General features: G+C 45.6%; 1 protein-coding gene across 16 annotated transcripts in view; it reads left to right on the forward strand.

Moving 5' to 3' along the window:
* Window positions 1–23,706, forward strand: part of NIPBL (NIPBL cohesin loading factor) — a 1,722,939-nt gene that overhangs the window by 1,475,658 nt on the left and 223,575 nt on the right. For all 16 annotated transcript variants that reach the window (XM_085631078.1, XM_085631072.1, XM_085631074.1 and 13 more), the window contains one exon: window positions 8,108–8,298. In XM_085631078.1, the coding sequence (XP_085487204.1) occupies window positions 8,108–8,298 (191 nt within the window). The remainder of the gene's footprint in view (window positions 1–8,107; window positions 8,299–23,706) is intronic.

A 23,706-nucleotide genomic window follows, 5' to 3' on the forward strand; every position in this document is an offset into this window, starting at 1 on the left:
GATAGCTCAATCTTGGTGATTTTTTCTTCGAAGAAGACAGTGAAGTTTTCGCACAATTCTTTGGAGGCCTGCATTGAGGATTCGAGGGGCTTGGAGGTTTGTTGCTTGATGATTTTAAACAGTTTGTTGGGCCTATTTTTTGCGTTGTCCAGGGCAGAGCAGAAAAAGGTGGATTTCACGCTGCTGATGTGTTATTTATACTTCATTCGGGCTGCTTTGAGTTGTTCGAGTAGGCTTGCGGAGGGGTTGCTCCTCCATAGTCTTTCTGTTGCTCTAAGTTGTCTCCTTTCGTTATTAATGTCCGTGTTGAACCAGGATCTAGATGGGATGTTCCTGTTTTTTTTTAGTTTCAGTGGGGCTACTTGATCTAGAATGGAGGTCAAGGTTGTGTTGTAATGGGCAGTGAGTTCAGTGGAGGAGAGACCGTCGGCGGAGGTGATGAGAGAGTTAACCCTTTCTTCAAGGTCAGGCATGTTGATCTGAGTGAGGCTTCTGGTCCATTTGGCAGGGTCTTGGGTGTGGGTTAGAGAGTGATCGGTTGAGTGAGGTGGAAGAGAATTAAGTGATGATCTGACCAATCCACGGGCTGGGTGTGGTTTATTGTGATTGTGTCACTTTTGACAATAATGGCATCTAGGATTGCTCCTTTGTTGTGAGTTTCCTCTATGCAGTGTCGGGTAAGGTGGTTGTTGTGTATCAGCTCGTTCAAGTTCTGAATTAGCAGGTTGTTTTCTTCATTCCAGTGTAGCTTGAGGTTGCCCACAATTAAATTGTTTGCATCTCGGAGAGAGCAGTGGGAAATTAGGTCAGACAGGTGTTCACTGAATGTGGTGGTGTTGCTTGGGGGGTGGGGGGGCGCGGGGGTAGATAAGGTGACAGATTGGTGTTTTGTTGTTGCTAGTGTTAATGTTGATGGTTAGGTATTCAAAGGTGTTGTAGTTGAAGAAGTCTGTTACCATCACGGAAAAAGTGTTTCTGTGGATGATTGCTTTGCCGCCTCCTCTTTGGTCTTTTCTATCTTTGTTGGTGATTGTAAAGCCTGGGGGGGACAAGAGTATCCAGAAAAGGTAGGGAGGAATCAGACCATAGCCAGGTTTCAGTGATGAATGCTATGTCTGTCGTGAGTGGGGATGGATTCTGCTAGTACTGTGGCGTGCTTGGTGGCTAATCTGCAGTTTGAGCATGCAATTGGTGGGGGTCGTCTGTTTTTGGTTTCTTCGCATTGTGGGCCGTGGTATGATAGTGCGGGTGGCCGTGGGTCTGGGGGATTTCGGAAGGGCCTGGTCTCTGCCTAGTCCAGTGGTCACCTGGATTTTGGATTGGAGGGTGACAGTAATGGGGTTGTCGTACGAGGAGGTGAGGTCTGCCGCTTCACTCTGACATTGCATCTCTGGATATTTTGGGTCTCTGTGTCTGCTTGGAGAGGGGGGTAGGGATCCATCTCTGCTGGGGAGCCTTTGAGGGCCTTTGTTGAGTATAGGTGGGGAGGACGGGGCTACGCAGAGGTTTTATAGAGCGCCGCGAGGTTGGATAGGATTTCGCTAAAACCCTGGATTATAGTTGCTATCTGGGTTTCAAGAAGGGTGAGTCGCTGCCCAGTCTCTAAGTCGGTGTGGGAGTTCTGGGCGGGTATGGGGGTCTTACGTTGTTGGGTTGCTTTTTTGTGGGTGTGTTGACCGTGTGGGTTCTGGGCGGGGCTGTGAATGCAGGGTGGTGGGGGTCATGTTGTGGTGTCGATGTTTTGTTGCATGTGGGTTTGGGGAGGTGGTTGGGAGTCAGAGATTGCGTGTTGAAGTCGTTCGAGGTGGGCTAAGAGGGCTGGAGGACAGGTGGCGGGTGGTGGTGAATTCTGGGCAGGGGGGGGGGGGAGTCGTGGGGTCTTGTTCTCTCTATTAGTGGTGAGGGTGAGGTCGCGTGGCGAAGGGCGGATGTAGTTATTAGGGAGCACCGGGTGGTGGGTGAGTTCTGGTGGCAGGTCCGGTTCTTCTGGGGGAGGAGTAGGGGCGTGAGAGGAGGGATGGGAAGAGGGCGTCGAAGGACTCTAGATTGTCATTGTTGGCTTGTATCAGTACTGTGCCATTGGAGTAGATGGTCACAGTGGGGTTACCAGTACACCTAGTGTGGTTAGGAGCTGATAGTGTCAGTTTGAAGCTATGTGAAGTGTTGGTTGTTTTGGAGAATGAGGTCCATTTTTACCTGTCCATTGGAGGAGCAGTGGTAGATGTCCGTGAATAGTGATTCAGAATGTTGTCTGATCAGTTTTTGCTTAAAGTTTTTTTTCGCTTTGGGTGAGAGGTTAGGCGGGAAACTGATCGAGAAGGAGTACAGGCCATGTGGTTTTAAGTGCTTCGCAGATAGGGGGAGGGTATGGACTGACGTGGCGGAAGGCATTGTGTCTAGATAGAACGGGGGGTGAGCTCCCTTAGGAAATGTGGGAAAGTGTTTCCAGAGCCGGTCTTAATCAGAGATATGTGCTCTATTTTCTTGGGCTAGTAGTAGAGAGCAGACTCTGGAGTGCTGGCGGATTGAGGAGTAGGGCGGTGGAGATTGTTGGGACATATATATCTTGCGCAAACACCAGCAGCTACGTAAAAAACAACAAAAAACCAAACAACAAAAAATGGAAGCGCAAGTGAAAGGACAATCCAATGCGCAGTCAGTAATCAACTTAACGGACTGTTTGCTTAGTGAGAGCGATCTGAATATACTCGCACTTGGATTATCCTTCAGTCCTCCCAGCAATTTTGATTACGCGCAGACTAGAATAGATGTCTATAAATTCGTTCGCAAACTGAAATTGCGGAAATATCATCTTGTCCAAGGCACCCAGAACAAATCAAAAGAGATCAACCCACAAGTGCAGGGTAGTGGTGCTGCATTAACAGCAGGGGACGCAGACTTCTTTTCAGCCATGCAAGAACTCCAAGAGGAATGCAATGGGGATGACAATGAAATAAGCCTTGAGATGTTTCAATCAGGTGGGGGCTCACAAACCAACTTCAAAACTAAATCAACATTTTGCCCTATGATGCTGCGAGACAATGTGGACATTTTTCATGACAATATAACGTCTGAATTGAAAAAACTACAGTGTTCTGTCTCCCATGCCCCCAAGAAGTATACAAAACAGGACAATGCATACTTCCAATTGATGAAGAAATTGCAAGGGGATGACAAGATTATCATTAGACAGTCTGATAAAGGGGGCAATGTTGTTTTGTGGCCACGGTCTCTGCATATGGAGGAGGCTCTCTCACACCTCAATGACAGAGATTGTTAGAAACGCAGTGACATGCAAGCAGTTAGAACCTCATGGAGCTCGTTCTACACGAAATTGGTAGCCTGGAAATCGGCTGGTTTACTGACTTTGAATGAATTTAAATTTCTAAAAATTGAACACCCCATCATTCCAGTTATCTACTTTATAGCCAAAATCCACAAGCATGCGTGTAAACCCCCAGGTAGACCAATAATCTCCGCCCAGGGTAGCATCATGGAGAACGCCTCAAAATTTGTTGATTATTTTCTACAAGAACATGTCAAGAAATTACCTTCATACATACAGGATACGGGGGTTTTTCTTAGCAAAATTGAACATGTGAAATGGGACCCCGGATATGTATTAATCTCCTTAGATGTGGCATTGTTGTATATGAGCATTCACCACAAGGATGGATTAAAAGCTGTTGAACACTTTCTGAACACACGTCCCCTAAACAGACTTTCACACAATAGAATGATTTTGAACATGATTACCGATTGTCTGGAAAATAATTTTTTCTTGTTTCATAATCAAGTATATCAACAGGTTAGGGGTGTTGCCATGGGGGCTTGCTTCTCTCCGAGCTATGCTTGCTTGCATATGGGGCTCTGGGAGGAGCAGGTCCTCATGGCAAACCATGGTGACATTGTAAGAAATCAGATTGTTTGTTGGTACAGGTATATTGATGACTTGTTTTTAATTTGGAATGGCACAGAACAGGCAGCACATGAGTTTATTGTGAACTTAAACATCAATAATTTAAATCTCAAGTTCACGGCTGAGATGAGCAAGAGTAGTATATTCTACCTAGATGTTGAGGTCTTTGTGTTCAATAATAGACTGGAAACACGACTTCATAGAAAACCCACTTCAGGCAATACAGTCCTGCATGCGTGCAGTCATCATCCGCCACATTTAATCAGCAGCATCCCCTTCGGGGAAATGTTGAGGATTCGCAGGATTTGTAGCACAGATAAGGAATGTACACTAGCTCAGCGGGAATGCAAAGGGAGGTTCCTTGACAGGGGATACTCAGAGAAGGTCTTGGATCAAGCCATGACCAAGGCAAATAAAATACAAAGATCAGACACATTGAGACGTAAATCCACTTTAAATGTCGATCTGGTTCAGCCTACTCGTCTCATAATGACATACAACGCACAACACAAATCAATACGTAGAATTGTCAATAAAAGCTGGCCCCTAGTCTGCAATGATCCTGTTTTGGGCAAGGAAATGAACAAATCCCCTAGTATTGCTTTCAGAAGAGCTCGCTCTATGAGTAATTTCTTGGTTAAGAGCAGCCCAGAGGTCAGGCTTACAAACACTTGGCTCGGAAAAAGAAAGGCATTTATTAAATGTGCTATCTGTAAGGCATGCAATTATGGTATTAATACACAAACATACCAAGTGCCATTTCAGCCTAGCCCCGTGAAAATCAACAAAGCCTTAAACTGTAAAACAGAGTATGCAATATATGTGCTGGAGTGCTCGTGTGGCCTGCGGTACGTCGGCAGTACGAAACTACAGGTTCACAAACGGGTGCTCCAGCACATTAGAGCCATCAATAACTGTGATGCGGCATACCCAGTGGCTAGGCACTTCAAGGAGTGCCATGAAAATAACTTGGCACACCTCAAATACTATGTCATTGACTCGGTGTTGCCACTAAGAAGAAAGGGTTACCGAGAACGGTTATTACGACAGATGGAAACCAGGTATATACTCAAATTGGACAGTAAGGCACCACAGGGTTTAAATGCAAGTGAAGACTTTTTTACCTGTCTATAAAAATGAATATTTATTGGCTGATATCAATATTGAAAATCACTGCTGCTTCTTGATTGTAGATAACTTTCTTTTAATGAAACTGATGATTTTAATTCTGTGTATAAGTTGCGGGATAATTAAATCAAATTCTCATTTCCTTTTTGTATTTGTTTACATACCTCAATCACGGCTGTGATAGGATGTAATTTGGTATACTTTGCACAGCACATTTTTGCACTTTATTTTTCCCACGTTTGAAGATCTAGGCCCACTGGGGCAGACATCTGGACATTCTTTGTATGCAATGAGCTCACAATGCTGTAAGACGGAGACTATTGTTCCCTAATTGTTGGTATTCACAAGGGGCATTCAGGCCTAATAATTGTTTCCTTGATAAATGAATATGATGTTTATGTTTAACTGTGCACCCCAGATAGAGATAGGATTGGGCATTATGCTGCCAAACTCTACAAGGTGTAATGGTTTTAACGAGAATAACATTTTAGCAGTGGATCATTTTTAGCATTTTTATGATATTTTATCAATGCTATGATTTTATCCATGAGTATTCATATATATATATTTATTTGTATATATTTACTATGTTCAGCGTCATTTTGCACTTTGGTATTTTATCATGGTACTGTATTACGCTGCTTTATTTGCACAATCCTGGGAACACACTGCATACGTGGGGACGATCTGTTCTCTATGTCTATGAATCTATGTGGGAGTGTTTAAACACACGTTTTTGCGCACTGGCACTTTAAAAATAGAAAAAAACTCTCTATCAGCGTACCATGTGATCAAGGCCTCCGTGAGGCTGAAACGCGTAATGGCGATGGTGCAGGGTCTTTGGAAAATAAATCTCTGAATGAGCACACAAACCTGGGTCTATCTTCGTCTTTTTGGAATGGATGTCGACGGAGTAATGGATATATATATATATATTACCTACTGGCGGTCGCCAGTAGGTAGTTATAGTTAGGACCACGTTTCCATAGGAAATCCGCAACATTCTATTTTGAATAACTTTGGCGCCGGTCGACGAATCCTCGCGAGTTTTCAAAATAGGTGGGGCGCTACGCTCCGCTCCTACCCTGAAAGTCTCGGGGGGATTCGTCAAGCGGGGGCTGAGATAAAAGGGGGGTCCCAAAACGCGTTTTTCCCATGCATTTTTCCATAGGACCTTTAGACAGGGCTACAGCCCGAACGGCTGAACAGAATTACTAGAAATTTGGCAGAGAGGTAGTCCTCAGGTCAAGGAAGTGCCTTTTGTAGGTTTGGTGTAAATCTGTTCAGTAGATTCTGAGAAAATAGCCTTTAAATCAATATATATATCTGAGCCAGCTTACGGTGCGCTTACGGTACGCTTACCGTACGCGTACGGTGGCATGCGCGAACGCGATTCTGATTGGCTCTTAGATCTTAGTAAACATTCGAATCGGCCGAAACCAGGAAGCGGCGGCCGCCATTTTCTCTCTCGCACTGAGAGAGATGTTTAACATATAAAGCACAAAAACATGTAAAGGGCTGTTTAGACAGCTCCCACACACATAGCCATGTTGAGGGAGTCCCCAAAGATCCCCCAAGGCCAAAAACGGAATTTTTATTTTTTCGCTAATTTTGCCGATTACGCTTACCGTACGCGTACGGTAAAAAATTATAAAAAAAAAAAAAATTATCCACACTCTCCCCACCCCGTGTGCAATTGGTGGCCGAAGGCCACCAATTGTGCATTGCTTATTACACCTGAGATAAACTATAATATTAAAATAAAAAATAATTTAAAAAAAAAATTATCCACACTCTCTCCACCCCGTGTGCAAATGGTGCCCGAAGGGCACCATTTGTGCATGGCTTATAAAAATTACGAAAAATTTAAATATTACCTTTCAAAACGAAGTGCATCATATGTCCTCCATGTGCGCACGGTGCGCGAAGCGCATCGTGCGTACATGGCCCATCTAGTGTAACGTGGGCACGCGGTGCGCGTAGCGCACCGCGTGCCCACCGTGCGTGCACGGCACTAACTGCGTAAAGTGGGCGCGCGGTGCGCGAAGCGCACCGCGTGCTTACTGTGCGCGCACGGTGCGTGAAGCGCACCGTGCGCGCACGGAACGAACTGCGTTAAGTGGGCGCGCACGCCACGAATGGCGTAAAGTAACTTAGCATTTAAAAAACCGTACAAATTCACTGAAAAAACCATAGGTTTCACACACGTTATAGTTAGGAATTAGCATTTAAAAAACCTTGCAAATTCACTGAAAAAAACATAGGTTTCACAAATGTTATAGTTAGCGGAAATTTTACTGATAAAAAACCAATGAAATTCCCCCGTTATAGTTAGTGCAGGCAACTATAACTCACGCGACCGCAATCTTCTGCTGATGACATATGTGTCTTTATGAAAAAAAAAATATTTGTAATATATGTATAGCTAAAAATGTATGGAAGAAGACATGGGCAAATAAGTGTCTAAATACAGTATTAGCATCAGCAGAGGATTGCGGTCGCGTGAGTTATAGTTGCCTGCACTAACTATAACGGGGGAATTTCATTGGTTTTTTATCAGTAAAATTTCCGCTAACTATAACATGTGTGAAACCTATGGTTTTTTCAGTGAATCTATATATATATCTATATATATATATATATATATATATATATATATATATATATATTATGTTATATTTTGCTGGGAATTTAAGTGAAACAGACATCACAGGTAGTACCTTTATAGAGGGGTGTCTGCATTTCTGTGGCCCATGTAGATTGAATCAAACATTGCTATTGCACCAGATGCCTCCCGAACAGTATGGCAGAACAATTTTCTGGATTCTTTTTGCGGTATGGAACCTTTCTATAGATGAGTAATCTTCAGGAAGGCGGAGTAGCCATCAGAAAAAGTATTAATAAATGCAAGTAATTCCTATCTTTTTCCTGTCATAGAACAAACTTAATCTTGCATGTGCGCTTTAAATATTAGATCACAAGACTCCATGACAGCTGTTTAAGCTACAGTCTGTTATTTCATCTGTCAAGATGTTAATAATACCTGTATTTCTTTTATAGGGAAAAAATTATCAAAACAAGAAGACCTTAAAGAAATGGGAGATATCTCCTCAGGAATGAGCAGTTCGATCATGCAGCTTTACCTTAAACAGGTCCTCGATGCCTTTTTCCATACTCAGTCTGCTGTCCGCCACTTTGCTCTTAATGTAATTGCTTTGACGTTAAACCAGGGTCTAATCCATCCAGTTCAGGTATGTGAGCTTGTTTTCAATGTTTTATTACTTATGTCGAATTCTTCTTTAATGTACCATGTATACAGGCACGGTACAGGCAATTTAAAAGTATCAGTGCCATGCAAAGTGCACATGAACCAGCCTAGCCGTCTTTCATAAATGAAGGAACTGTTAGCCATTTGATAAAAAATAATTTTGTAAACTTAATTTAAATGATTTCATTCAAGAGTTTTAGCCAAGTTGTTTTAATTGATTCGATGTGTTGGATATATTGTTTACATTTTCAACTTAGATATTCAACAGCATTAGGCAGGTGAGGATCTCGCTTAGAGCAGCTTTAATTATTGATTGCCCTTGTGCATTTACTCTCTGCAGTCCGTGCCTGCAGTGTGGCTTCTTACCCTGTCCTCATAAGGGAGCATTGAAGTCTGTTAACCCAAACTTCCAAAATCATTTTGTATTTGTATTTGTGCCAAACTTCCAAAATCATCTCAGTGCATAGAGTAGGAGTCTCTCAAAAGTGTATTGAAGGAGATGGGAGGGAGAAGGAAAAGTACAGAAGTTGTAGCCGCATTCAAAGATTGACTTGTGTAAGCAATTAATATGCAGCACTGACATGAAAAGGAACCAAGTAGAAGAGAATAGTAATTACTGGAAGATGCATGGGAGGCTGAGACAACAAGACTAAAGGGTGGGAGGGAGCTACACACGTCTAAGGCCCTCCTAGTCTCTTGGCAGTTTGATTGTCCACATTTACAAATACTCGCCCCTTTCTTATGCACACAGACTTTCTTGTCACCTCATCTCTTGCTACTACGGCAGTCCCAGGGACTCCTTCCTACTTTATTTTACACACTCCTCATCTCCTTAATGTACCTTTTTTCATTGTTCCTATTAACCCATCCACTTCCTAATAAATATAGTTGGTTACGACAATCCTGCAGGAAGTCTGAAGTAACCCATATGGCCGTCATCCATCATCTACTGCTCCACAGGGAACATTAACATGGACTTAGAACTACAAAATTAGAGCAGTTAATTAGCTTGTTTTTCTCTGATATATGATTACACAAATGGTGTTGGTATACTTTATTTTTGCTGTGTTGAATTTGCTTGTGTTACAGTAGTTTGTTTGGGATACTCCACAAGAAAACTAGGCACTGTGGCACTGCTGATTGCCTGAATTCATGAGGGTTTCGCTCTACTTGCTATAACTCTAAGTAAAGACGTAGTTGTGAGAAGACCTTAAAGTTTCAATAAAGCAGCAGACTGACCCTCGATGTCAGAAGAATATTAAGAAGGCACTCCGTCCAAAAGAAGGGCCTCTGCTCCCTCCAAAAAATCCCAAAAAGAGAGATTGAGATGTTTTCAAGACATTCCTAAATGTCATTCAATCCTGAGGTACTTTTATACTTCGTGGGGAGGTATTCCATCAGTCTGCTTGCCATTAACAACTGGTGCATCATAAAACGGCATAGAAAAAGTTTAGGTTGACCTAGGGTGTTCTTCGAAGTCCAAGTAATATGCCTACCCATACATCAAGTATTAACACAAGAATTTCATGAGATATTGACCTTGACCATCAGACTCCAAATATTGCACCTTATTCACCAACCAGAACTGCCAACACTGTAATATTTATTTGTCTAATGCCTCTCTAATCTCTGGCTCTTAGACAGTGTGCCCCTAAATCTATTCCGAAAGGAACTAACATGCAACTATCTCAAGCAACAGTTTGGGCTAAGGCACTTGTGAAAGGGATATCTTTAACCCGGAAAAAAAATTAAGGAACCTCCAAAATGAGATTGAATACAGCTGAAAAATCCAAAAGTCAATGAAAGGAGCTTTCACGTGCATACCTTCCCACACATTGCGAATAGTGTGCCCCTCCTAATGCGCCAGTTCATCAGGAAGTACCATGCGTACCCTGATTCTACTCCTTTGATAGCCCTCTTTAGACAGTATTAATGCCCTTCATGAATTCTTGGCTACAGGAACAATACAACTCAACATTACAATGCCAATTTCACTAGTCAGACTTTGCCTCACAGATACTAACTAGTCACATCCTATAATTCCACACATACTGTATCTTCTGAAACTTACCATGGAGCTTTTCCATGCTTCAGCATCCTTTAAGACCACTATGCTATATTGTCTGGAAAAAATGCAGATCACCTGATTAAGATTCGATTCTTCAACAGATCCAAAACCACATTCAGTTAATTTGTGGTTCCTGAAAAGCACATATCCTAGCTCTAACATACCTAGTCCCTAGCCTCTCTACATTAGTTACACCGTAAAAGGATAGTTTTATTTGGTATCAAAGTGTGATACTTCTGTGAAGTCTTCCATCACAACCGCACTATTGGAAAGCCATAATTGTTCACTTAGGAGATTCATCAAAACCTTGGTAATGATTTGCCTTGTGAGGAAGACTTCCAAGATTAATTAGTTTGTGGTTTGCAACCAAATCATGAGATCTCACTGGTCTGAATCTGGACCCCAAGCAGAGTATTTTGAATCTTCCTTTAAAATGCACTGTTTGGAATGACACCCAGGTGACTTATACCACACAGTACAGTACTTTCTCAAAGCAGTAGGCCTCAAAAAAGAAGAGTTTAGGAAATATCATTAAAAGTCTGAAGACCCACATTACCACCAACAAATGGTTCAAACCACTCAGTGGCATCAACATGATTCACAGTGCAGACAGTCATACCAAGGTAAACTGGCAAGAGACGGAGATAGTCAACAATAATCTGCAGTTTCTGTAAAGTCTTCTTCCTCCCAACACTGCAGTAGTGGGAGCTGCAAGAGTTGCAGAAAATCAGACAGATTCTGAATATATTTCAAATAACTGCACCTTGGGCAGCGAGTCAAAGCAGAAGTAGACCACTTTCTGGAAAAACAATTAGGAGCTCTTCTTTTCCCCACAAGGGAAGTTAATTTATTCAAATTATTTTGTGGCTTGCAAGAAAGGGCTCATCCTTTGATGCCCATCTTTACTTGAAGACTGCAAACAAGTGGGTACAAAATGAAAGATTCAGAATGTTAACTTTTCAACCACAATTATTAAAAGCCATTGAAAATTAACTCTGTAGTGAAAATAATCTGTTTGAGGCTAAACAAAGTCTTTCCGTTGAGGCAGAAAGCAGCAGTCATCTGTACTGACCTCCAGATGCATGGCAGTCGTGACAGTGCACCTTTGAAAGAAAATCATTTTTGTGTAGCCCTAGACCTAGACAGTTGACTTATCAAATCTTCCAATCTGCAGGATGTGTTCAAAGATTTCAAAAGGATGGTCTTACTTTTATATTGTTTGGTACTTTGCATCCACTAATCCACATAACCTCAAGTTTTGTTCCATATCATTCACTGTCTGGGATCGGTCTTGGACACTCAAAGTAAAAATGCTTCTTTAACCCAAGAGCCTGCATACTTTCTAGCTGAAAAGTTCATGTTCATATGGCTGGCCATCCAACAGGCCATCTGATATCATACAGTGTAGGCTCCATGGCTTCTGGCAAAATTATAGTATTAAGTGCATGTCTCAACAAGAGACAAGTGAAGCAGTGTCTAGAATATCAATAAAACCATTACTTGTGCGGATGAGAGGCAGACATAATCTAACTCCAGCAACTTTGCAGTCCTTGCTTCTGTGGAGTCAATGGAAGATTAATTCATAAGGAGTTTGATGCATGAGGGTAACTTAACACAGTCTATCATCACAAATGCTCTCTTGGGGCTCTGGAGTACACAAGTTACATTCAAATAAACTTTCATGCACTAGAATATGGTCTCAGGAGACCCCTTATCACAAACATTCCTGGAGGCCAGAGTGGTTCATCTAGCTCTGATGTTTTCCCTAACAGCTTTCAAACCCAGTTTCCTCACTGATTCAGACATAAAACAAAAGTACAATGTTTCTCTGAACAAGGTGTCCCTTGCTATAGGTTGACATTTGTTGGAGATGGCTACGAGCCAGACAGTAGTAAACCACAGCAATGCATTATTATGAGGGAGAAAATGCACAAGCCACTGCTGTCAGTAGCATGTTTCAAGAACATGAATGCGTTTTAAAAAGAGGTGTTGTAAAGCACTAACTGCCACTGAGCTTCCCCGAAATAAATCTGGTTGCCATGGCTTAAAACAGAAAATGACCAATCTTCCCCTCCAAACAGTAGTACCCCAGGAGAAGGGGGATGCTATTTTGAACAATTGGTTACATTTCCCGCTGCTTTTCCACTTTTCTTAACAGTGCTCATGAAATTGAGTCACTCCAAAATTAGAATAATCTTGATGGGTCTGAATTGCTACAAAGCTCTTAGGTCTACCTATGACCCCCAGCCGAGTCAGCTTTTATTTGGTAGCCACCACCTCTGCCTACAGAGTAAGTGAATTTCCAGCACTGCGTTCTCTTGAGCCTTAAACGGTGTCTCATAGGAGTAAGATAGTCACGAGAAGGCATTTGTATCTGTACTTTTCTCAAAGCTTTTGTTGCAATGTAATCTCCCAATGCAATGTAAGTTAGAGGCCCAAACGTTGTTTTGGGTAAAACCAAAGAACTTACAAGAACTAAACTATTATTAATTTAGTTTCCAATAATATGGGTTTACAGGCATTTAAACAGCCTGTCTCTGGCTGAGTAGCCTTTTATATCGTTCTTTGTTACCAGTAAGACAGTAAATCTGTACTTGGTAAACCAAACACATGTTCCACGCAGGGAAAAATCCCACTTTTTTCAATGTTCACTTCTACATGCAGATTTTGAACTTTTTGAATATCCCTTGTGCCAAACTGTATCTGGAAACTTTCATTAGTACTACCATGTGAGGAGGGGCACTGGCTCCATATTGGCACTTGAAATGACAACTCGGAGACATCTCTGGATTCTTAAAGTGACCACCCTTGCAACCCAAATTCTGTTCCTTTTTTTTTTCTAATCAACGCAGATCCGGAGCGCACTCTTTTCGTTCTGTATGAGTTTCTCTTAACAAAAATGTTGTGTTTTGGTGCAGGGCTAGGCTTGTTTTTCCCCAAACAGATTGTGATGGTCAAATGTCTATCACAAACCTTATTGCCCAGGCCAGCAGGTTTCTCAGACCTTTCACAGCCGGGGGTCCTGGGTCCCACAGAGGATTTGGAAACCACACCCAGTGTACTGTACAGTCCCTTTCCCCTCCATCTGCTGCAGCCTTTAAACCTCTTCAAAGCGACCTCAGTATACAGCATGCTCATCCTATTACCACCTGTACTAATGGCAAGCAATAACCCTCTACAAGTGGATGCTCCAAATCATGCAGTGGAGTTATTCACTTCCATTTCTGGAAACGCTGCCTACTTTGCCAGTGTCCTAAGAACAGCTGTCGGAGGACTCTCTTCTTGCTCCTTTAGGAAGTTCAGACTCTGCAGGCCAAAGGAGCCATTGAGAGGGAGTGCCACCATCAGAAGTAGGGTATGGTGGTTGTTACTGCTACTTTCTGGTGACGAGAGAGGACAGAGGCCTCCGTCCTATCTTAGATCTTCGCCTTCTCATCGCCTTCTTGCGATAAGAGAAATTCAGGATGCTCACAAACGCTCGGGTTCGGTCTGCCCTGCACCCTGGAGATTGGATGGTAGTGTTGGACCTCCAGGACATTTATTTCCACATTCCTGTCTTGCCAGCCAAAGGCATTACCTGCGGTTTACAGTAGACCAGCAGCATTTCGCGCTGTTCCTCTTTGGCCTCACAACAACCCCTTGCTGGTAAGAAAATTGATGGCAGTGGTTTTCCGCACACCTGTAGAAGGCAGGTGTTCCAGTCTTCACCTACCTTGACGACTAGCTGTTGAAGTAGGGCTTGCCACAGGCAGTCGTCACCTACCTCCAGACTACAGCTAAACTTCTGCACTCTCTGGGGTCCACTATCAAGATGCCGAAGTCACACCTGACTCCTTCTCAGATGCACACTTTCATCTGAGCCATTCTGGACACTGTGCAGTTGCACACCTACCCTCTTGAGTGGAGAGTCAAGGACATTCAGGCTTTGATGCCCATGTTTCATCCTCAGACCTTGATTTTATGAGACTGACTCTGATGCTGCTGGGTCGGATGACCTCCAGGAGGACCCTTTCCCTGGAGGCCCTGTACTGTGGGCATGGCTGGGACGTCGGGACATCGTCCTGGTCCTGTAACGCCTGGCGGGATCTCTGAATGCCAGGCCAGACTGACTCCGCTGTCGATGACTTGCGAATCACGAATGGCATCTACATCAAGAGGTGACGCAGAGTCTCTTCCGAAAATGGGGAAAACGTAGGCTCAATCTATTCATACTCTGGAAAAGCTCAGTGTCACCGCTTCTGCACGTTTGAGTTTCCAAAGCGGCTCTTGTTCGAAGACAGGTTCAGCTTAGTTTTGAACAAGCAACTTCTAAATGCCTTTCCACCAATAATACTCCTGCCCCGAGTTCTGAAGAAATATGAGGGCCAACCGGACCCAAGTCATTTTAGTGGGTCTGGACTGGGCATGGAGAGTTTGGTATCCCGAACACCTCAATCCTCTGATCAGGCTACACTTTTGGGAGGACCTTGTTTCTCAGCAAATGCTGTGTACACCTGCTGTTGTGACAAATTCATGGCTTGGTGTTCTTCATGAAATGTTGATCCACTTTCTGCCTACATATCGAAGATATTGTTTTTGCTGCTCTTAGCCCAGCAAGGCCTTTCCTTGGGCACCGTCAAAAATAATGTTCGTCAACCCTGCTTTTTCAGTTTGCTGTATCAGCGTAATTGTTTAACTCACCTGTTAAAATACTTTTCCTTAAGGGCTTGCAACATTTGTTCCCTCCTACCCCTTTCATCACGCCCCAATGGAATCTTAATTTGGTCCTAACTTTCCTTATGGGCTCTCCATTCATGCCCCTACACAGCTGACAGCTGAAACTTCTTAGTGGTCATTAAATCAGCCAAAAGTGCCAGTGAACTTAAAGCTCTTTCAGTTAATCCTCCATACACCAACTTCAAGACAAACCAGTTCTTTAGACCCGTGCCTCCTTACTGGAGGTTGTGACTACTTTCTATGTGGGCCAAAACATAACGTTGCTGACATTTTTCACTCCACCTCATCCTTCTAAAGAAGAAGAGAGGCTCCACCGTCTGGATTGGAAAAGAGCTCTGTCTTTTTACATTGATCGCACTAAAGACCACCGGGTGGACATTCAGCTCTTTATCAGATTCACAGGATCTTAAAAAAAAAAAAATTAAAGAAAAGGCAGAGCTGTTTAGAAGAAACCCATCTCTCTGTAGATTGTACTTTGCATTAAGATCTGCTACATACTAACTTGAAAGCAGCCTCCTGCGGCTTGCAGGCCCATTTCACCAGCCCAAGGTCGCTACTACCGCATTAGCATGTGAAGTACCTGATCTGAAAGAAACATTTAGTTCTAGATTCCTTACCTTAGAATTACCCCCAGACTGGATGCGGGAAGTTTTTTCATCCGCAGTACCTCTGCGCGTTGGAAGGTGGCACCTGTCGGCTCCACATCCGTCGTTGGCGTCGTGTTCGCCTGAAAGACGTCACGGTAGCTACTTAAATGCCGCCCTCCTGTCCTGATGTCAGGTCTTTCATTTTTCGCGCCGGCCAGCGCAGATCCAGAGATAGCAGTACCTCCAGTCACTTTTCGACGACTTTTGTTGACAAATTTTTGAGTCCTCACTACTGATGTCGGTGACGGATCTGCACCGCGTGTGCCTCCTTTGCCTGTAGCGCGACTACGACCCCAAGTCGTGCTCCGACTGCCGGTCCATGGCTCCGAAGACTTTGCGGAGTGATCCCGAAAGCTTCTTGTGCGCCGGCAGTCAGCTCCACTCGTCTTCGAAGTCCTATCACTCAGGGTCATGTAAGTGGAAGCACAAGAAGAAGTCGAAGAAGCATCGTTGCTCTTCGACTTCTCCCCGCCGGTCGGCTGACGTGACGAGGCATACGGGCGGAGACTGAAGAGCCAACTTAGAGTTTCCCTCCCTTCCCAGGACCCGTAGCAACTCCTGCCCAGCTTCGTAAGTTCTACGAGGCCATGCACGGCATCTTTGGGCAGCCTGAACCCCCCGGCGCCGCTGCCCACCCCCCACCCCCCTCCCTCCCTTGGATCCAGATTGACACCGGTTGACCTCATTACGCCTCCACCGGCGTCGCTTCCTCCGGCAACGCTCCCACATTCGAAACCGGTCGGCCCCGGCCTCCATCCTGACATGGACACCGCACCGGACCGATGTCGCCCGGCGCCGAGCAGGCTTTTTGTGCCCCTGTTCACTCCTGGGGTCCCTATCTGTTAGAGACTACTAGCCGCAGATTCCTTAACGTAGAATTATCCCCAGGCATGAGACTGGACCCGGAAAACTTTCTTGCCCAGCATCCCTGCGCGCCGGGGGGCGGCACCTCACGACTCTGCCCGACATCCTCCGTGGGTGTGACGTCAGCGAGGTCACATAAGCCCCACCCCGGCGTGCTGACATCTTCCTTTCTGCGTGCAACGCAGACCCGGATTGTCTACTCCTTCTCTTCCTGGGACGTCTGCAGATCCCTTGCCCGGTGCGGGGACTCCTGCGGCGTCGCTGGCGGCTCCAGCTCTGGCGCCGACGGGTTCGGAGGATATGGTGCTGTCGGGGTGCAGCCCTTTGGGTTTGTCTCCTTCGGACCACGGCGCCTCTGCCACGCCGCAAAACCCCACGGGGGGTCCCTGTGGTGTTGCGGGAGGTTGGCGGGGCTTGGGGCGTGTCCTCGAGTCCCCCTCGGTCCTCTGTGCAGGTGGCGGCCTTGTCCGAGGCCGATGTGATGCCGCTCAGGCGCCGGCTGCTGCTGGCCCTGGTGGCGGTGCAGTGGTCGGCTAGGGGTTGGGCGTGTCCCCGGGCCCCCCTCGTCGCTCCACGTAGGTGGATACCTCGTCGGAGGTCGGGTCGACGGCTTTTCGGGGCCGTTCCTTAGCCGCCCCGGCTCCGACCCAGCCCCGGTCTCCCGCGCCACGCGTTGTGGCAGAGGTCGTTCCGGCGTCTCCTTCGGCGCCGGTCGACGTTGACCTGCCGGAGGTGGCGGACTCTACGGCACTGGGCCGAGGTCGGGTCGTTGATTAGTCTTCGGACACCCTCTCTTCTCCAGAGGTTCGGCAGCTGTTTGTTTCATCTTCTCCGGAGACAGGTCGCCGCGTCGTGGCTTTTTCCCCGGCGTCTTCTAAGGACGGCTCTTCGCCGTGTCCGCGCCCGCAGTCTTCACCGGAGTCGCCTCAGGTTCCCCATTTGTCGTCCCCCTCCTCCTTTTCGAGCTTGGGCTTTCCTTCCTCTGGTTGGGCTAGGGGACGGCCGTTTTAGCTTGTAGCCGTCGCCCACGGAGGAACTGCTTTCCCCGCCGCGGGCCCTACGGAGGCCAGTGCTGCCTTCGCTCGGGCTGTTTCCACAGCTGCAGGAATCTTGCGCATGGGCGATCCAGCTGCCCATTTCCCCACGGATCATCTGCTGGAGGTTCTCCATCAGGGCTCTGGTGGTCGGGAGCTGCTTCTTCCCTTTGAGGCTTCGCTCCGCAATTCTATTTTGGGGGCCTGGGGGGCGTCCTGCCACGGGGGACCTGGTGCCCCAGCCACTTCTGCACCACCACCGCCCTGCTCCGCATGATCCTGTCTGTCTTTCCCTCCACTCTTCTACCAGGGGCCCTCTTTTACAGACTGCCTTTCCCTCCTTGCCATCGATGTTGTCTCCCCCGTCGCGGGAGGCCCGCTGGTTAGATTCCTAGGGGCGCAACATCTTCGCCTCCTCCCGTGCTGCTTTGCAGGCCCTTAATACTCTTTGTGTGTAGGCCAGAGCCACTTCCGCTTCTCAAGAGGGTGCCTGCGTTGATCAGCGGCACCATGTGTTGGATGGCCGGGAGCTGGCGGCGTTTATTCTTCGCTCTGCTCTGGAATTTTTCGGATGTGCTTGGTCGACCATGGCTACTTCGGTGGCCCTTCGTCGCCATGCCTGGCTGTGGGACAGTGTTTTCCCTGAAAACGTTAGAGAGCAAATTGTTGACATACCCTTTGATGACGCTCTGTTGTTCCACGCCCCTGCGGATTCTGCCATTCAGAGGTTTCTTGTGAGGCTTCGTCCTCCTCCTCTTCCTCCTCCTCCTCCTCCTCCTCCTCCTCCTCCTCCTCAGTGACCTGACTGTTGGTCTGTGTTTTGGGAGGTGTTCTCCTGTTGTTTTACTGGGGCCTTGTAACGGGTGGCCCAGGTTGTGTGTTCTGTCTGGTTGATATGCCTCTGGGTCCTTTTGTTGGGCCCTTGGCGCTGTCGGCTGCTGGTCCAGCCCTTTGTTAACTTGTGGTTTTGGCTGTTGGTAAGCCTGGTAGGCCCTGAGATTAGACCTTCTTTCTCTTGTTTATTGGCTGCTTGGTAAGCCGTCTGCGGGTTTTTTCTGCAGGTATTTCTGTTTTGTCCTCTGCTGTGGAAATATTTTCCTAAAAGGGACGTAACCTACCCTATGTTGGGTACTTGTAGCTATTACATAGCTCTGTCATGTGCTGGGGAGGTGTGGTCACCCTTTTCGGTTCCTTGCTCTCCGTGGTGTCACAGTATGTCTCGGGTGGGATCTTCTTGCCACTTGTCTTGGAGCAGCTTGCGCTAGGGTCGTCCTTCTCCTTGTCGCCACGTCGCTCGGCCCGCTCTTTTGTCCTGTGTTCTTGCTTGGTCCTCTGCCTGATGTTCCAGAGGGTTTGGCTTTCCTTGGCCTCTGGGCTCTGGTTGCCGGCTTGGGCCCATTTTCTCTCTCTCTCTCTCTCTCTCTCTCTCTCTCTCTCTCTCTCTCTCTCTCTCTCTCTCTCTCTCTCTCTCTCTCTCTCTCTCTCTCTCTCTCTCCCTCTCTCTCCATCTCCCTCTCTCTCTCTCTTTCTCTCCATCTCCCTCTCTCTTTCTCTCCATCTCCCTCTCTCTTTCTCTCCATCTCCATCTCTCCATCTCCCTCTCGCCATCTCTCCATCTCCCTCTCGCCATCTCTCCATCTCTCCATCTCCCTCTCTCTCCCTCTCTCTCCATGCCCACGCAGGACTGTTTGTTCTCCTCCATCGTTGTGATCTTGCTGTGTTTCCTTGCGCCCCTGCCTCTGGTTCCGCCCTGGACTTACATTTGGCTGTTGCTCATAAGTATATTTTTATTTATGTCCATTGGATTTGTGGTGGTATTTTTTCCTCTTGTAAATGGACACTATCTCACCGAAAGATCTACAATTAGATTAATTGATGGAACTTTGGCCCCCCATTCCTCATCGCACATCATGAAAAGGGACCAGACATTTATGAACATTACTGCCTGGCCAGTGTTAGATGGGATTGTATGGGATGCTGTTAAATTTCAAATTCATGGTCCCATAGAGGTTATTAATGTCCCCAATGTACTTTGTGTTTCTATGGGAGATGTTTTGAAACAAAACATCCGCTCTGATGATTGGGATGTCCAGGCCATAGAGGCACTCTTTTCTGATTTGAAGTATTGTGCTGCTTTTGATGCTGAAGATTTGTATTTAGACACAGCTAATTATGGGGAGTTGTTTTGCGATCAACACTATGGCAATCACTTCCTACATAAGGCAAATACTTTTAGAAATGTTGTTAATTATACGCAATGGGAACATTGTCCGGCACCCATTGAAGGCAGCTCTAAAACTCTACTGAACAAATTTACATATTTTACTGATTTCAGCGTTTCTGACCCTGAATCTTTTTATTTTAAAGTGGCGGCGGAGCCAGCTTCCAAAGTTAGACTGACCCACACTAAACTGTTGTATTCCAAATCCTTTATGGATGAATTGGCTATAGGGGACTATAAGCTGTGGAAAGATACGATTGATCTTAAATCTGTTTAGGGTTCTAAAACATGGCAGGTACAACCACATGTTATTTTTTAATTCTAGCATTTTTCAAACCACCTGCTTTGGATTGGCTACTTCTAAAAAAAAAAGAAAAAATTCTCCCTCTATTCCTAATCTGGGTGCTTATCAACAATGGAATAATCACACAGATCTGTCCCTTGATGCATTGCAGTCCTATATTAATAATATATCCTTCAACATATCCGAATTAGATTATGAAGGATGGTTGATATGGCAGAGAAGCTCAGATTCCTGTCAACATCGTTTTCTGGGTCTATACCCTGGATATACACAGGTTAGAGTGGACCCCCATTTGAAACTTCCCATTCAGTTACTACCTATTCTGTGCGGAAGTTACATCAGAACTGGCTGCAACATTCCACCTTGGCATCTGTCAAGCTTCATTTATCAAAATTACATGACTAAATAGATTTGAATGGTTTTGTTAAGGGTCCCGTGGGTGGAAGGTCCAGAAGATGGGTGTATGCTATTTATAATGAGGTTTGGAAACTATCTCAAATTGAAGCGGCTTCCAGATTAAGAGCTATTGATCAAGCAAATATGGAAAAAGTTTTTGCTGTCATCGATAATAGCTTTAACACCCTCTCTTCCAGAATTTACACATTAGATAATATTGTTTCATCTATTGTGGATATTGTACAGGACGATATGTCAACTTTATATCATGGACAAAATCAATTGCGTTCCATAATGCAGGTTGCATGGACTTTACAGACATTGAAGGCTGGGAAAGTTCCATGGGATTACATGAATACATCATCTTTATTTCTGCCATTTAATCTGACTGCGAAGCAACAGTTTGTGTGAGAGATGCGACATACTCATTATTGCATATTGAAAAGTTGGAACCTTTGCCTTTCTCTGTGGCCGAATTGAACTCAACTGTGTGGCTTATCCATTGGTTAATCACCTTGCCATTTCCTTTGTTTAAGTTCAGTTCATGTATGAAACATTATGCCCTAGGCAGATATGAACCGTTGGGTAGTGCTTTCCTGCATGAAGTTTGGTCACTCCCATTTACATACAGATGCATTAGAGAGGGTAAGAAAGTTTATTTGAAAGGTGAGGAATGCTATTCCACACCTGATCACTATGTAGTCTGTAGACACTTTCAATTGCATGGTGCATGCAAGGTTCAGGCACCGAATTTAGCTTGCGTTCTAAAGGGGATTCCTGTGCCTGCAATTACGCCCACTTTTACATTATTGGCTAATGGTAGTTATTTTCTTTTGAATAATGAGGCTTGCTGCTGGATGCTAGTGGGAATTCCCTACATCGTAACTGTCTCACAACGAGTAGTCTGCTGTAAAAATGTCCTTTTCCCACCCCCGAATGGGAGACTGGATGTCTCCATCTGGCCTTCCATTCCAACCTTGAAAGCAGAGTTCAACAAGATGAGCAGAATAAGGGCTCTATTGTCTCAAAAAGAAGTCGCATTGACTTCCTCCCGTGAAACATTCGTCCTTCACGTTGCTAACACCCGCACCGAGGTGCATGCGCTTTTGAATACTGATCTCCCCCTTCATTTCGGGGCTCTGATTCATGCTATATTCAATGCCTCGTCAACAACTGGCTTGGTGCATTTTTTCAAAGTTGTGGGCTCCTGCCTCGTGACCTCCTTCCAAACAATCTTTGGTGTGATACCGGCATTTTTTCATTCTATTTTTTCCAGCGTCTTCGGTGGGCTCCCGTTGATTCTCGCCCTCACGGCTGGTGTGCTCCTGTTGGTCTGCTTGCTGCGCAATGGCTGCACGATTTGTATCACAAGACAGCCTACCCCGGCTGCTCCAACTTCATAACCGGATGCTAGAAAACTATGGAACATTACCACTGGCCACTTTAAGCGTAGCCTATGGATTGTCCTTCCGTTTTTCATACTTCCCTTGCGGGCAACCTGTTTTTCATTGCCTAGATTGTCCATTCAAATGGGCTCTGGATTTGTGCCTGTCGAACCTGGTGTCTCCTGCCCTGGATTATGATCGACTGATGAGTCCCTTAGAGGCTCATGTGTTGGACTGTTCTGGTATCGAGATTATGGCCTGTGGAGCGGCACATGGAGTTCTAGGGAATTGGGATATCTATATGTCAGCGTATGACTTCTTGGTGAGAAGTTATCTTGAAGAACACGCAAGTTGTCCTCTGATTGTACTAGAGGCTCCAGTTATCGAAGAACATGTATGTTCCTTTACTTTGCTAGACTGGATGGCGGGATCTTTTACAGAACATGATAATGATGTCCTTTTGGAGGCTGTTGCTACTTATTGTGCTTACACGTTGATGGATTGACTCTGTCGCTGACTCTGTGAGACTTTCCAAAAGTTTTGAAGTTTTTTTTTCTTTTTTTTCTCTCTCTCCCCCCTTTAAATGTTTTCTTTTCCCCCTATTAACTCAACGACGGGGCTCTGTCGAGCCTTTGTGTGCTGTTACATATTTTTTCTTATTCAAGAGGGTTTTTCGAACTTTCACTACCAATCATATGGATGACCAATACATGCACTTGGTTCTGTCTCTGTCGAACTTGAACTCTGCGTTCCTAATTTGTATCCCTATTTGTTCATGGTCCGATCAAAGGAGGGTGTAGTGGAGGCGGAACTACAGGTACACACATTGCTATGTTAGCATAAGCGACTTAGACAGTAAAACGCCATCTTGCCACTTTTGCTGCTTTTGCACACGACACGGTAGATAGATGTTATTATATGAAAACTGCTTGCTTTCTTTTTTTTCACATGAGAACGGTCTGTTGTTCACATCCCTAGACGTTCACCGCGACCTTGGTCTGAACATTGTGTGTAGAAACAGTCGGGGCCAACAAACAATGTATACTTTTGAATTCAGGTTGATCGGCCCACGCTCTAGCCATAACACGCACACAGCTGCAAATATCTGAAAGTCGAGCGCCTTTAATATTACAGTTTGCATGCATGAGATACACATTCTGGAGAAGATCTTTTCCAGACACACAGCAACGCTGAGGCTTCACACAACGGTGCTTTTCTTCTTCTGCCTGTGCTGTTGGCGGTGGCGCCATTCCGGCCTTGCCTGCTGTGGCGGCCATGGTTTCTGCTCTTTCCTATCTCTGTGCATGTGTTTCTCCCGGTGGGCCCCGCCTCTGGCTCTACCACTTCTCACTTGGTTCGAGGTGGCCCTTGTGTTCCTTGAGGCTTTTGGGGTGCTGTCTGCCCCTGCGGGGTGTTGGGCGCTCTCCCTTGGTTGGGCTTAGGATATCCTGGCCTTTTCCTTCTTGTTCTTATGCCTTGCCTCCTGGGTATGGCTAGGGTATCTATTCTACATTAAGGAATCTGCTGCTAGTAGTCTCTATCAGATGTACAAGTTACTTACCTTTGGTAACGATGTATCTGGTAGAGACGATTCTAGCCGCAGATTCCTTCACGGCCCGCCCTTTCTCCCCGTTCTGTGAGGACCCTCGGCTTGGTTTTCTCCGCTCGCCTCCCTCTGGGTGGCTTGTCTTCTGTGGGGGTCCTTTTCGTTTTCTGCCCTTCGGGGTTCCCTCCAGCTGGGTTCTCTCCAGTGTAG

The sequence above is a fragment of the Triturus cristatus genome, chromosome 2_1 (assembly GCF_964204655.1).
Source record: "Triturus cristatus chromosome 2_1, aTriCri1.1, whole genome shotgun sequence".
NCBI lineage: Eukaryota > Metazoa > Chordata > Amphibia > Caudata > Salamandridae > Triturus > Triturus cristatus.